We start from the raw sequence: 13,876 nt of genomic DNA on the forward strand, positions 1-13,876 counted from the left end.
CATTTATCAGAGAGTGCAGCCACGCACCGGCAAAGGCTCGTGATTTTAGCCAGCAAGACAGGCTTTGGGCAATCAACAAGATGCCATGAAAGGACAAATACCAATCCTATTAATACGAGGCATCTCATAATCAAACTCCTAAGCCCAGAGAGTAGAATATGGTTCCCAGGGGGAGCTGGAACCAGGCAGGTGTTGGTTTCACTTATGCCAGATGAGTAAGTTCTAGAGAGTCACTGTCCAGCAGAGTGCATAAAATTAACAGTACTGTATGGAGTACTTAAAAAAGAGGGTAGCTCTTATGTTCTTACCACACACATAAAATTAAATAAAGAAAGAAAGCAGGAGGAAACTTCTGAAGGTGATGGATACGTTTATGGTATAGGTTGTGGTGACGGTTTCATGGGTGCAAACTTATCTCCAAACTCATCAAGTTGTGTATATTAAATATAGACAGGTTTTTGTATGTCAATCATGCCTCAATTAAGTCCTTTAAAAATGAAAAAAGAATGCCATGAGCTCATTGCTAGAATAGAGGGATGAGCAGAGATTGGAATGATGAACTGGGAGCAGTGAACTCTGCTGCTTGCCGGGGAGAGGTACCCCGTAAGTGACGAGGTGTGAGTGTGATCCTTGAAGATGGGCAGTAGCTACCATTTAGTGCCTCTTAACCATGTGTGTGTTCTGTGCTGAGCCCTCTCTGCATTGCTCAGTGAATCTTCACCACAGCCCCTGAGGTGGGTGCTGTGATGGGCTCCATGTTTCAGATGGGAAAACCGAGTGTGTAAAATGTGCCTGGAGTCACACGGCTCATTACTAGAGATGCACACTCACTGGGAAGTAGCCGGGTTGGAATTTGACCCAGGCACTCTGGCCCCAGAGCCTACTCTGTGAAAGTGGAGGCAGTATAGGGTAATGGTTAGAGCCAGACTCTGGGGCCAGACAGGTGGGGCTTGACTCCTGGCTCCTCCTCTTACTAGTTGTGTGACCTTTGGTGAGTGACTTAAAGTTTCTGTTTCCTCATCTGTAAAGTGGAGATAACAGTCACTGGCTAATACCTTGTGAAGATTAGATAACTGGATATACGCAGTGCAGTTAGGGCAGTGCCTGGCGCTTAGCTGCCGTGATGATGGCGATGGGGATGGCTGTACCGCCAGGCTGCCTCCCATAGAGTAAATAAGAGGATTCCCGGGAGTGGAGAGCGCCTGGCAAAGAGCATCATGAAGCAGAGCGAACAGGTGTGAGGATCCGGGAAATGTCGTCAGTCTCACAGATTGGCCCAGGTCCGGTCCGGTACTTGGTGTGGTGTTCATTGTTATTTCTGATGGGTGTGTAGGTCTCGATTCCAGACGACCCAGCTCCCCACTCATCGATATTAAACCCATCGAGTTCGGCGTTCTCAGCGCCAAGAAGGAGCCCATCCAGCCCTCGGTGCTCAGACGGACCTATACCCCGGATGACTATTTCAGAAAGTTCGAGCCCCGCCTGTACTCCCTCGGCTCCAACAGCGACGACGTGGACTTTCTGACGGACGCAGAGATCCTGTCCAAGTACCAGTTGGGCATGCTGCACTTCAGCACCCAGTACGACCTGCTGCACAACCACCTGACGGTGCGCGTGATCGAGGCCAGGGACCTGCCACCTCCCATCTCCCACGACGGCGCGCGCCAGGACATGGCGCACTCCAACCCCTACGTCAAGATCTGCCTCCTGCCGGACCAGAAGAACTCCAAGCAGACCGGGGTCAAACGCAAGACCCAGAAGCCCGTGTTCGAGGAGCGTTACACCTTTGAGATCCCCTTCCTGGAGGCGCAGAGGAGGACCCTGCTGCTGACTGTGCTGGACTTTGATAAGTTCTCACGCCACTGTGTCATCGGCAAGGTGGCCGTGCCTTTGTGCGAGGTCGACTTGGTGAAAGGCGGACACTGGTGGAAGGCGCTGATTCCCAGTTCTCAGGTAAGGGATGGGTTGGCAGCGTCTCCTCTTGGGAGCTTTTTAAAAAAATGATTATTTTTATCTCAGTATTTAACTTTTTTTTTTTATTTGCATTTTTAAAACCTCTGGTTTTTAAAATAATTTTTGACTCCCAAGAAGTTGCAAGAACAGTACAGAGAGTCCTGTGTATTCTTCATCCAGCTTCCCCGATGATAAATCTGATACGATCCGAGTGCATTAGCGATACCAGAAAACTGATGTTGGTAACTAAACTACAGACCCTATGCAATTTTCCCATGTGTGTGGGTTCATGTGGCCACCACTGCCCTGGGAGCTGTTTGTCATTGATGCTGGGTTATTTACTAAGGAGAGTGATTGTCCTGGGTATGAAGCTATCAGTCATTTTGACTTTCAGAAATTGATTTGGGAAAAATAAAATGAAGGCTGAAGAACGGGATGATAGGTGGATTTTTTTCAGGCAAATTGTGAGATTAGCTTCCTTCCCTCTTCCAGCCCAGGGAAGAGCAATTGGCTGCTTGGGGAGCCACCCGTGGACCAGGCTGTCTCACCAGTGGGCTTTTAGGGTCCCTCCCTTGGGCATTCTGTGGGCTGGAGGACAGCACTGCCCCCACTGTGGGTGGAAAGATATGAGGGGAGTGTATGGGAAGGAAAAAACCCCACCAGTTGGAGGCTGGTCTAGCCCACCCACGCGGGGACAGTGATCCTGTGTAATGCAGATGGGATTATTTTGCATCGAATACATCAAGGTGCTTCTAAAGCCCAGGTCTACTGGCCAGGGGTTTGATGAGCTAGCATCACATTTGGGGTGCAGGTGTTAAACATGAGGGCTGGAGGGGCTGTTCCACTGTGTGTGTGTGTGTGTGTGTGTGTGTGTGTGTGTGTGTACACATCTTCAAAGCTATCACTCTCTTAGTTTATATTCCCCAAGAAAAAGAAGACCCTGAGGCAGGGGAAGTCATTTAATTGGGAGGTGACACCAGAGGAAACACCAGGAGGGGGTGGGAAAGTCGCATGAGGGGTGCAGTTATTGAGCCGACCACCACTGTGGGTGACTGGAGCTGAAACCTGCTGGGGGAACTGGGAGCCAGTGTCAGACACACACCTAAGAGCCTTTCCGCCTGAGGGGTGAAGGAGCCGGGGTCTTTGTACAGCACCTCCTATCAGCCACTGAATGAGGGCTGGGGGGATGGGGAGGTTCATTTCCTGGTATTTCTGTCCTGTTACACTGGCAGGTACAGAGACTTTTGTTGTTGTTGTTGTTGTTGTTGTTGTTGTTGTTGTTTTGCGGTACACGGGCCTCTCACCGTTGTGGCCTCTCCTGTTGCGGAGCACAGGCTCCAGACGCGCAGGCTCAGAGGCCATGGCTCACGGGCCCAGCCGCTCCGCGGCATGTGGGACCTTCCCGGAATAGGGCATGAACCCGTGTCCCCTGCATCGGCAGGCGGACTCTCAACCACTGCGCCACCAGGGAAGCCCGGTACAGAGACTTTTGACATCCACAAATGCAAAAAAAAGTACAGGAGCTGGCAGGCTGAAGTGGTCCCGGTCAGGAGAAGTGGGCACGGTGTTGGCAGTGTCTGCTATAATCCCAAATCCTCTTTCCCGTCACACGATCAGGATATATATGGTGCTTTCTGTGTATCCTCCTCGATATTTGCTATCACTCGGTTTTCAACTGTCAAGAAAATTATGTTGAAAGAGGGAGGCCCACCTGACAAAATAAATTCCAGATTTGCCAGCTCCTCCCTTCACGTCAGTGGAAGGCCCCGGAGGTAGAGCGTCCGGACATCCCCATACCTGGCTCTTGTAGGTCTTGGCTGAAAGGTTACCTTGCCTGAAATGGAAAGTCTTCCTGGCCCATCTGCCCTGGTGTGGTTCTCCTGAAAGCTGAGGCCAAGGCAGGGGCCTGGGTGCAGATCGTTAATTTAGGAGGTGATCCCAAGAAGCAGAAGTGAGAGCTGAGGAGGAGACGGGGAAGGAGGGGTCGTCAGAGTCAGTGGTGGTTCTGAAGGTCGCCCTTCTGGCACTGGGACGGGCATGGAGCCCGTCCTAGCACACTGGCCAGGTGGGCTCCCAAAACCTCACTGAAGGGCTAGGGCAGAAAAGAGAAGGAGCCCAAGTGTGCTGGTGTGCACCAGGTGTGCCGCCCTCTGCCTGAGCTGAGACCTCGCCCGACAGGACCATGGGAACATTTGTATCAGACGCCAGAGGCAGCCCCCGCCCCAGGCGCTCCCCGCCCGCTTCTCCTGCTCTAGTTTTCTCTGTGGCACTTGTCATCATCCCGTAGATGTACATTTTATGGTCTGTCTCCCCTGCTAGTATGTGAACCCTGGGAGGGCAGTGGCTTTTGTCTATTCGTTCACCGCTCTCTCACCTGCTCCCAGAACGGTGGCTGGCACGTGGTAGTGCTCAACAGTATTTATTGAATGAGTGGAGGATGGAGGGAGGAAGGATCCCCAAAGTAAATTTCCTTCTCCTCTCCCTCCCACCTTCCTCCTTTCCTTCTTCTTCTTCTTCTTTCTCATGTAAAGAAAGGCTCGTGGAAATTGAGGGAAGAATGGACTCACATCTGCCGTCTCAAGCTTGCTCTGGAATTTATACTCTTTGAGTGGGAAGGTCGGTGTCTGCGGTTGGGGTCCCGAGGAGCAGAGCTTGAGATAGCATTTCAGTGTGGATTAGTTTCCTTAGGGCTGCTGTGACAAAGCACCACAAATTGGGTGGTTTAAAACTACAGAAATTTGGGGCTTCCCCGGTGGCGCAGTGGTTGAGAGTCCGCCTGCCGATGCAGGGGACACGGGTTCGTGCCCCGGTCCGGGAAGATCCCACATGCCACGGAGCAGCTGGGCCCGTGAGCCATGGTCGCTGAGCCTGCGCATCCGGAGCCTGTGCTCTGCAATGGGAGAGGCCACAACAGTGAGAGGCCCGCGTACCGCAAAAAAAAAAAAAAAAAAAAAAAAACTATAGAAATTTATAGTCTCAGAGTTTGGAGGCTTTCAGTCAAAGAGCAAGGTGCTGTCAGAGCCGTGCTTCCTCTGAAACCCAGAGGGGATCCTTCCTTGCCTATTTCTAGCTGCTGGTTGTTGGCAGTCTTGGCTTATAGCTGCCTCACTCTCATCTCTGCCTCCCCCTCACTTAGCCTGCCTTCGCTCTGTGTGTGTCTGTGTCTTTTCTTGTAAGAACATCAGTCATGTTGGATTAGGGGCCCACCCTACTCCAGGATGACCTCATCTTCAATAATCCCATCTGGAACGACCCTATTTCCAAATGAGGTCACATTCTGAGGTACTGAGGGCTAACAGGTCAACACACCTTTGGGGGATACAATTCAATCCAAAATGGGACGCAAGAGAAAACCCTGCAGGGGTGGGCGTGAAGTGGTCTAGGTGAAGGGTGACAGCCAAGCAAGGCTGAGCCTCAGCCTGGTGTGTGGTGGGGAGGGGACTCTGGGTCCTGGATCTCATTGCAGCATTTCCTCCTTCAGACAAGGGAGCCAGCCAGCCCACATTGTCAGTCATTGGCGGGGACCGTACTGGGAAATCCGATTTTCAGCCGGGCAGCCCTGGGCCTTCCTGAAGCCTCTATAGTATGGAATAGTGGTTCTGAACAGGGACAGTTCTGGTCCCAGGACATTTGTCAGTGCTGGGAGACGTTTTGGGTTAGGTGGATGGGAGAGTGCTGCTGGCCTCTGGCGGGTAGAGGCTAGAGATGCTGCTGAACGTCCCGCAACGCACAGGATAGACCCTACAACACAGAATGATCTGGCCCAAGATGTCCGTAGTGCTGTGGGGTGAAGGGGAGGATGGAGGTTGGGGGGATGGAGCAGGGTCTGCCATGACAGGCAAGACGGGAGCTGGGCTGTTCCCTGTTGGGGAAGGAGGGTTTTCCAGGGAGAGACAGTTGTCAGGGGTCGGGGTCGGGCCAAGGGGAAGATGATGTGAGGGGTAGATCTCCAGGTAGCTGCTTTGGTTTTCATTCCAAATGTGAAAAAGGAGATAGCGGTTTTGAACAAAAATCCACATGAAGCAAAATAGACCTGCATTGGAGACAGAAAACGAAATCCTCACACAGTGCGCCCAGGCGGTTAGGTTGGCCATCACCGCTGACTTCCATTGGAGGCAGGCGTCTGCCTTCACCAGAGTGCTCCGAAGATGCAGCTGCGTGGGCGGGGGGTGGAAGCAGTTTCTCGTTTTCAGCCTGACTTCGCGGTATGTGGGTCAGAGCGACTCTGAGGGTTTATTAGTTCCACGGTCTCTGCCGTGGAGACCCCGTGGGGGCGTATAGATTGCTGGCTTGTAGGGCCAGCATATAGGCATCTTCTGGCTCACGGCAGAATGTCCCAGTTGTTTTGTGCCTTTGAACATTGTGTCTTTGATCTTGACATTCAGGAAATTAGCAGCTAAGGGATCTACTGCAGATTTTTTGGTCACATTGAGAACGCTGGGCCAAAAGATAATGGAAATGAAGACATAGAAATACCGAAGTGTGTGGTGTGATTGATGTGGTATGAAGTTATAGTGGCCTCTGAGAGAAGTTCTCTCATCCAAGTGGATTGAAGTGAATTGATACTTTGGCCATTTAGAGGTGAAATCCGTGTAGTCTCAACTCTTTTTTTAAAAATTATTAATCATTGTGACAAAACACACGTAACATAAAATTAACCATCTTTCAGTGGTGTTGAGTACATACACACACGTCATCACCCCCCACCCATATCCAGAACTCTTTTCATCTTGCAAGAAATGAAACTCTGTTCCCATTAAACAATAGCTCCCCATACCCCACTGGCCCCAGCCCCTGGCAACCACCACTCTACTTTCTGTTTGACTACTTTGGGTACCTCATATAAGTGGAATGACACAACGTTTGTCTCTTTGGGGCTGGTTTATTTCACTTAGCCTAATGTCCTCAAGGTTCATCCCTGTTGTAGCATGTGGCAGGATTTCCTTTTGAAGGCTGTGTAATATTCCATTGCGTGGATAGACCACGTTTTGTTTGTTTTTTCATGCATCCATTGATGAATGCTGGGTTGCTTCCATGTTTTGGTTATTGTGAATAATGCTGCTATGAACAGTGGTGTGCAGTTATTTCTTCAACCTTTTCTTGAGCCAGAAAAACATTCAGGATGAAGGACGTTCGTTTTCTCTTGAGATCATGTGGTTTGGGGAAGGAAGGGGGAGGGAGGTGGAAAGAGCAGAGGTCCCGTGGGCATGCCAGAACCTCACAGAGCATTAGGAGGAACCAGAGTTCTTGTTCCAGCCCTTTCACTCGTTCCCTTGTGACTGGAGTCACGTAACCCTGTAGGTCTTTGTTTGCTCGTGTCGAGTGGAGACATGGTGCCTGCTGCCCGCTCCCTTGCAGTGCCTCTCTAGGGCTATAAACTCTTCTCAGGAGAAAGTAGCTTCTGGCTGTGAAAGTCCCTCGAGTTGAGGAAAATGATAAATATACTGTACATTATAAATATACAGTCAAAATATTGTACATGTATAAACTATCCGTTTATTTAGTCAATGAATATTTGTTAGGTGATTGTCATGCTCTAGGGGCTGGGGCTACTAATTTCACTCTGAGTTTCCTGAGTGTCTACCATGAGCCAGGCAATGTTCTACATGTGCTCACTTGTCTATCTTCACAAGGGCCCATTTTACAAAGTGGGGAAACTGGGCAGAGAGAAGTTAAGTCATCTTTCTGTGCTGAGTGGTAGAACTGAGGTCTTTGGCTTACAAAGTGATGCACCATAACCAAGACATGAGACTGGTTCTCTACAGCGAGCAAAACAGAGCCCCTGCCCTCATGGAGCTTACATTCTAGTGGACATAGATACTCAGTGAACGAATTAACACATCATGCCTGTTGGCATTGTCTCTGCCAGGAGGAAAAAGAAAGCAGGATAAGGGGCTGGAGAGGGGTGGCTGAGTGGTGAGAGTGGGGAAGCTGTTCTAGGTGGGTGAGGAGATGGCATTTAAGTAGAGAGCTGGAAGGGTTGAGGGAGTGAGCCTGGAGGATGTCCAGGGGAAGAGCATTCCAAACAGTGAGTACAGGAAGTGCAAAGGCCCTGAGGCAGAGTGTGTTGAAGGCTGGAGGAGAGTGAGTGAGGGGAGAGCAGCAGGAGTTGAGGTTGAACTGGCTTAAAAGGCCCCATCACATTGATCTTGTAGGCTGAGGTAAAGGCTTGGATTTTATTCCTGTGGGTGACGGGAAGCCTTGGAGTATTTTGAGAAGGAGGGGTGACCCAGCCAGGCTGCCTGGAGAGAACTGTTCCTGGGGGACCCACAAGTACTTATTTCCAACATATATAAAGAACTCCAACTAACATAACATTGTAAAGCAACTATACCCCAATTTAAAAAAAAAGCAAAAGCAAAAAAAACCTCCAATGACTCAAAAATACAAGACAAAATCCAATTCTTAAATGGGCAACAATTTTGAACAGATGTTTCACAGCAGAGGACTCATGCAAATGGTCTAAAGGCACATGGGAAAGTGCTCAACTTCATCATCCATCAGAGAAATGCAGGTTAAAACCTTAGTGAGATACCACTACAACCCACCTACCAGAATGCTTAAAATCACAAAGACTGACAACATCCAATGTTGGTGAAGGTGTGGAGCCACTGGAACTCTCAGGCAGTGCTGTGGGTGTATCACGTGATGTAACCCCTTAGGAAGAAATTCTAGTGGTTTCTTGTAAAACTAAACCGATATCTACCCCACGATCCAGCAGTGCCACTCCCAAGAGAAATGAAAATGTTATGTCCACACAAAAACTTGTACATGCATATTCAGAGAAGCTCTACATGTAATAGCCCCAGACTAGAAATTGCCCAGGTGTCCGTCAACAGGATAAAGGATAACAAACTATGGTATATTCATGTAATGGAACATTATTCAGCAATAAGAAGGAAAAAGGACTGATACAGCGTGGATGACTGTCACAAACATTATGCTGAGGAGGACATCCTGCTGACAATCATTATGAGAAACAGAAGTCAGACCCAAGAGAGCCCGTATAGATGATTGCATATATATAAAGTTCAAGAAACGACAGAACTAATCTATGGTGAAAAATCAAAACAGTGGTTGTGACTGGGGAAGGGGATTGACTGGAAAGGGGCCAAAGGGAAGTTTCTAGACTAATAGTGATAGGGCGTTGGATACACAGGTGTATGCGTTTGTCAAAGTCATCACGTAAGGTTTGCACATTTCATTGCATATAAATTTTATCTGAAAAATAAAAGAGCCGTAAACCTCAAATTCTGGTTAATGATATGCCTGCTGAAGTGTTCAGGTCACTAGTGCCTGCAGCTTACTTTAAAATGCTCTCAGAAAAAGATTGCTAGATATGCGATAAAGCAAATATAGCATATTTTCAAAATATTAGTTGCAGAATTAATAACTGTTCATTGTACGAGCTCGGTGATATATTTAAAGGGGTTCAGTTATTTCAGCTTCTCTGTATTTGATAACGTTCATAAGAAAATGTTGGGGAACACCAGTTAGGAGTAATACGCTGCGGGCTTCCGGGTGGGAAGGGGAGCGGACAAGTGCCCAGCTTGGGAGACAGTTTGAAGGCAGCGTCTTTGATCCCCAGAGCCGGCCCTTAGCCTTTACACTCCAGCTTCAGGGGTGCTGTAAATGAGGGCTCTCAAACAGAGGGGGGATTCTCAAACGGGGGATTCTCAAACAGGGGATGCTGCTGTTGTCTTACTTCCCAAGCACCAGAATCACCCAGGAGCTGTGCCTGTGGGGTTCCCAGACCTCAGCCTCCTGGATTCTGATTTCTTAAGTCTTGGGTGAACCTGCACTTGAGTGAATGTGCTGGGAGAGTCTGACGTAAGTGAACTGCGCACCTCATTCTGGGAGGCACTTGGGTGGCCAGTGGCATGCTGAAGGGGCTGGGCTGTTGCAGCTGGACAGACAGGTCTGAGATGTGGTCTCGCTGGTCGGCTGCTGTGTTGGTTTAGCGAGCTGGCCTGGCTGCCTGCAAGCCCGATCTAGGCTGCCATTAGGATGGTATTTTATGGAGCCGTCTGGGAAAGGAGCAGGCTCCGGGTAGCGTGCTCTTAGATGTTCTTGGGGGATAATTCGGAGTCATGTGGGGTGTAGTATCTCTTATTACAAAGCCACACTGCCTGCTGGGGAACAATGTTTGATTTGAGCCCAGAGAAAGAAAATGTGCTTAGTCAAAAGTGGTATTTGCACATCTGGCTACTGGATATTTATGTTTCTGAAAACTGCTTTAATGTGAGGTTTGCTTTGTCCAAAGGAATGCCTTTTAGACCTTCAGTGCCTATAATTCAGGGCCCCGTGGCTTAGGAAGTGAAGTCTGTGTGTGTTGCCTTTGCAGCATAAGAGTCAGAGGTGGTGGCAATAAGCGTGTTCTGGTTCTCACCACGTACCAGACCCTGGGCTCGGTGTAATACTTAACGATTCCCCACCAGATGGATGGCACTGGCACCTGCATTTTATAGATGGGGACCCTGAGCCTCAGGAAGGTTAAGAAACTTACCCAAAATTGCACAGCTGGAGTAGGGACTTGAACCTGAGACGGACTGCAAGCCCATATCCATAACCGCTATGAAATAATCTATTGAGGAGGAAGTCCTGGCTGAGGACTTTGTAAATTGACTTACCCCGTGTAACTTGGATGTGATAAGACTGTATTTCTCATAAGTATACCCAGATTTTTATATCAGTGTGTATCTTGCTTCTTTCCACCTTCGGAGCCATTCAGAGGATTTCTGTGTTTGCTTGGAGCCCCTTAGGAGAGCCTTCAGAGTCTGAGGGGTGAGCTGGTGGCCTTCTTCAGGAGCACCAAACTGATTGGATCTTTGGAAGAGGCCAAAGGACAGTCTGATTTGGTAACCAAGTTGATTGTCAGTGTGGGAACTGCTGTTCTGATTGAGCAATAGAAGAAAAATTGCATGACTCTGAAGTAAGAGATTTACTTTCTTAGGTGGCTCCCAAAATGCTGGTTACAGCCGACAGAACCCATCACAGACTGGCTTTGGTCAAAGAGAAAAGTCTGCGGTTGTGTGGGCTCCAGGCTCCACTGAGTCTGGCGTCCAGGTTGTATCCTGGGAATCTCTCAGCTGGAATGTTCCTCAGCGCCGCCTTCATCCGTTGCCTTTCTTCTCAGGAAGGCCCTTTCCCCAGGGAAGCAAATCCCGGGCTTACCTCCTGCCAGCTGGGCCACACCAGTGGAAAGAGAGATCCCCTGTCCCGAAAGTTCCAGAAGTCCCAGGGAGGATTCTCAGGGGCCTGGCCTCCCTCATCCTGCCCTCCTCATGCACAGTGGAGCGTGGCTTTTCACAGCCTTGAAGTGGGAAGGAGTGCCGTTTCAGAGAAGGAAGCATGACTGTCTCCTTATTTCACTGCCATAGCCACAGTTTTTATTGCTGAAGCTTCTCTGGCTAATATCCCCACGGAAGAACTTGGCAGGCAGGGTTCAAGAGCTGGCCCTGGTGGCAGGCATGTGTCAACTATTTGGAACGTCCTGGTGGTGGGTGGGTGGACTCCTAGCCCTGGGAGTGTCTCCCATGGCCTCTTACTGTTGGGGTCCCTTCAGTGAGGAGCAGCCCGGGAGGGTGGGCCCTAGTCAGATGGTCCAATCCCAGCTCCCTTCTCTGGGGCTCACTGCCCCCTGAGAGAGTCATCTATTGGCCTAGGTTGAGCTCCCCTAGAAATAGACCCTGAGATCAAGATTTGAGTGCAAGTATTTTATTTGGGGGGTGATTCCAAGAAGAACCAGTGTTATCAGGCAAGTCCCCACTGTGGGCACGTGGATCGCGACCCTCCTGGACTCTCGGTGTAGGCTTCCCCAGGGGTGGGGGGCGCTGGGGCATGTGTTCCCCAACTCCCAGCAGGCACAGGTTGAAGGATGTTTCCAGAAGCGCTTAATTCCCAAGGCTCCTCCAGCCTGCCTTATGCATCTGAGGAGAGAGTGTTACCAAACCAAACCAGGGTCGACTCGCCTGCGTACAGTAAAGCCAGCCCACTGACACTGGGTTGTGGTGAAGGAAAGTACAACATTTATTGCAGGGCACCAAGCAAGGAGAACAGGCAACTCGTGCTCAAAAGACCCAAACTCCCAATGGCTTTCAGAGAAGGGGTTTTAAAGGCAGTGGGAGGGAGGGGGCTGCAGGGTGTGTGATCAGCTCGTGCTCAATTCTCGGGTTGGTCGGCATCAAGGTGAAGTTTCAAGCATCGTCAGCCTTCTGGTTTCAACCAGCCTAGGGTCTGCGTTCTTGCGATCAGCAGTTTCCATCTGGAGGGGGTCAGCTTCCTATAAAAACAACTTAGGACTGTGTGTCAGGCCTGTATCTGTGTCTTTCAGGGAACTGGGAGTTGGGTGATCCTGCTGTGTGGCGGATTTATAGTCTAAATCGGTACCAGTGTCCCGGCCCAATAGCTATTGTTTCTACATCTTCACGTTTCCTAATTATGAAGTCTTGAGCCGGCCTTTAGAGAACCAAAGGGAGGCCTGGGAGACTAAAGCAAAAGGCTTTTACTTCAAAGGGGCTTGTATGTGGTTCCCATCCCCCCTTTTCTTTGGTAGTCCTCAATCTTGAGGGGAACAGGTTCAGGAAAAGAAAGGGAGTAAAGTTTTGGATAGAGAGAGTTAATCATAAACTCAGAAGAAGAACTCAGTTTTAGGGGGACTGGGTTTCAGGAGGACCCTGGTGACCTGAGACTCTGTGGGCAGAGAGTCTGCGGGCTGGTCAGGGCCGGGGGCTGGGGTGCACCCTCAACATCGCCACACTTAACCTTGCCACGTCGAAGGCTCCGAGTGCAGGATCCTCCGCGTTCCCCCTTCCCTCTCCATTCTTCTTTCCTCTGGGCAGGAAGGTGCAAAGCAGATGAGCAAGACCCCTGGCTAAGTGGATGCCATGGAGAAAAAGGCGCCGGTCTCCCCTTGAGGAGGTGCCTGATGTTTGCAAGGGACCCTCTTGGCAGCCGTCTCTCTCAGTTTTGAGTGGGTGGGCAGGGAAAATCCCCAGCTCTCCCCACTCGGCCAGCACCTCCCCTCTGCTTATAGAGGTGGGAAAGGAGGATGGTTTTGAAAACTGCAGGACCAGGTCTCTGCCTCTTAAAAATCCCAGAGGGAGGTGTTGGGCCCGGTTTTTGCCAACCCCTTGCTGCCTCTCCCTAGTCCCCAGCTTTGGGCCCAGGCAGCCAGTTCTGGCCTAACAGGAAAAGTCCCCCTCCACGTTCTGTCCGTGCACAGCTAAAGGCTTCCCAGACCCTCCATAACGTCAGCTTTTGTTATTTATTCTCTGTACCTTTGGCACTTAGAAGGAACTTGATAGGTGTTTTTTGAATTAAATAAATATCATTGTATAAAGAGTGTTAGCTTTTGAGTTAGACTGACCTGGTGAAGGTCCTGGCTTCACCACTTACTGCTGAATGAACTTGGGTTCAACTCCTCACCTTTAAATTAGGAATAATAATGCTTACTGCGTGGAGAGTTGGGGAAACATCGTGAAGATAACAATAGCAACGTCTGACTTACATAGCACTCACCATGTGCCAGGCATGGTGCTAAGGCTTCTATTGTATTCACTACTCTCAGCATCCCATTTTATGGATGGGGAAACTGAGGCATGCATTAAGTAACATGCCTAAGGCCACAAAATTGGGATTTGAACCCAAGCTAGTCCAGCTCCAGGGTTGTGCACTTAGCCACTCTGCTGCACTACATCGCCTCTTGATAACCCAAGGTCTGGCACGCAAAGCGCCTGGCGTATAATATACACTGAATAGTGGTGACCAGGAGCTCAGGTACCAGGAGGTTGGGGAGGGAACTGAGGAAGGAGGAGGGAAAAAACGAGGGAGGAGAGGTTGGGGAGCAATTGAGATTGAGCCATGAGGAACTGGCCTTAGAATCCGATTCGTGTTTCAATTTGTGCAACTTTGGTCTTAACCG

General features: G+C 49.8%; 1 protein-coding gene across 9 annotated transcripts in view; it reads left to right on the plus strand.

Annotated features, from left to right (window-relative positions):
• The window catches only part of SYT17 (synaptotagmin 17), a 145,831-nt gene that overhangs the window by 40,840 nt on the left and 91,115 nt on the right, over nt 1–13,876 (plus strand). For all 9 annotated transcript variants that reach the window (XM_067706528.1, XM_067706521.1, XM_067706522.1 and 6 more), the window contains one exon: nt 1,334–1,953. In XM_067706528.1, coding sequence (XP_067562629.1) covers nt 1,334–1,953 — 620 coding nt within the window. The remainder of the gene's footprint in view (nt 1–1,333; nt 1,954–13,876) is intronic.

This window comes from Pseudorca crassidens, chromosome 15 (genome assembly GCF_039906515.1).
Source record: "Pseudorca crassidens isolate mPseCra1 chromosome 15, mPseCra1.hap1, whole genome shotgun sequence".
Classification (NCBI taxonomy): Eukaryota; Metazoa; Chordata; class Mammalia; order Artiodactyla; family Delphinidae; genus Pseudorca; species Pseudorca crassidens.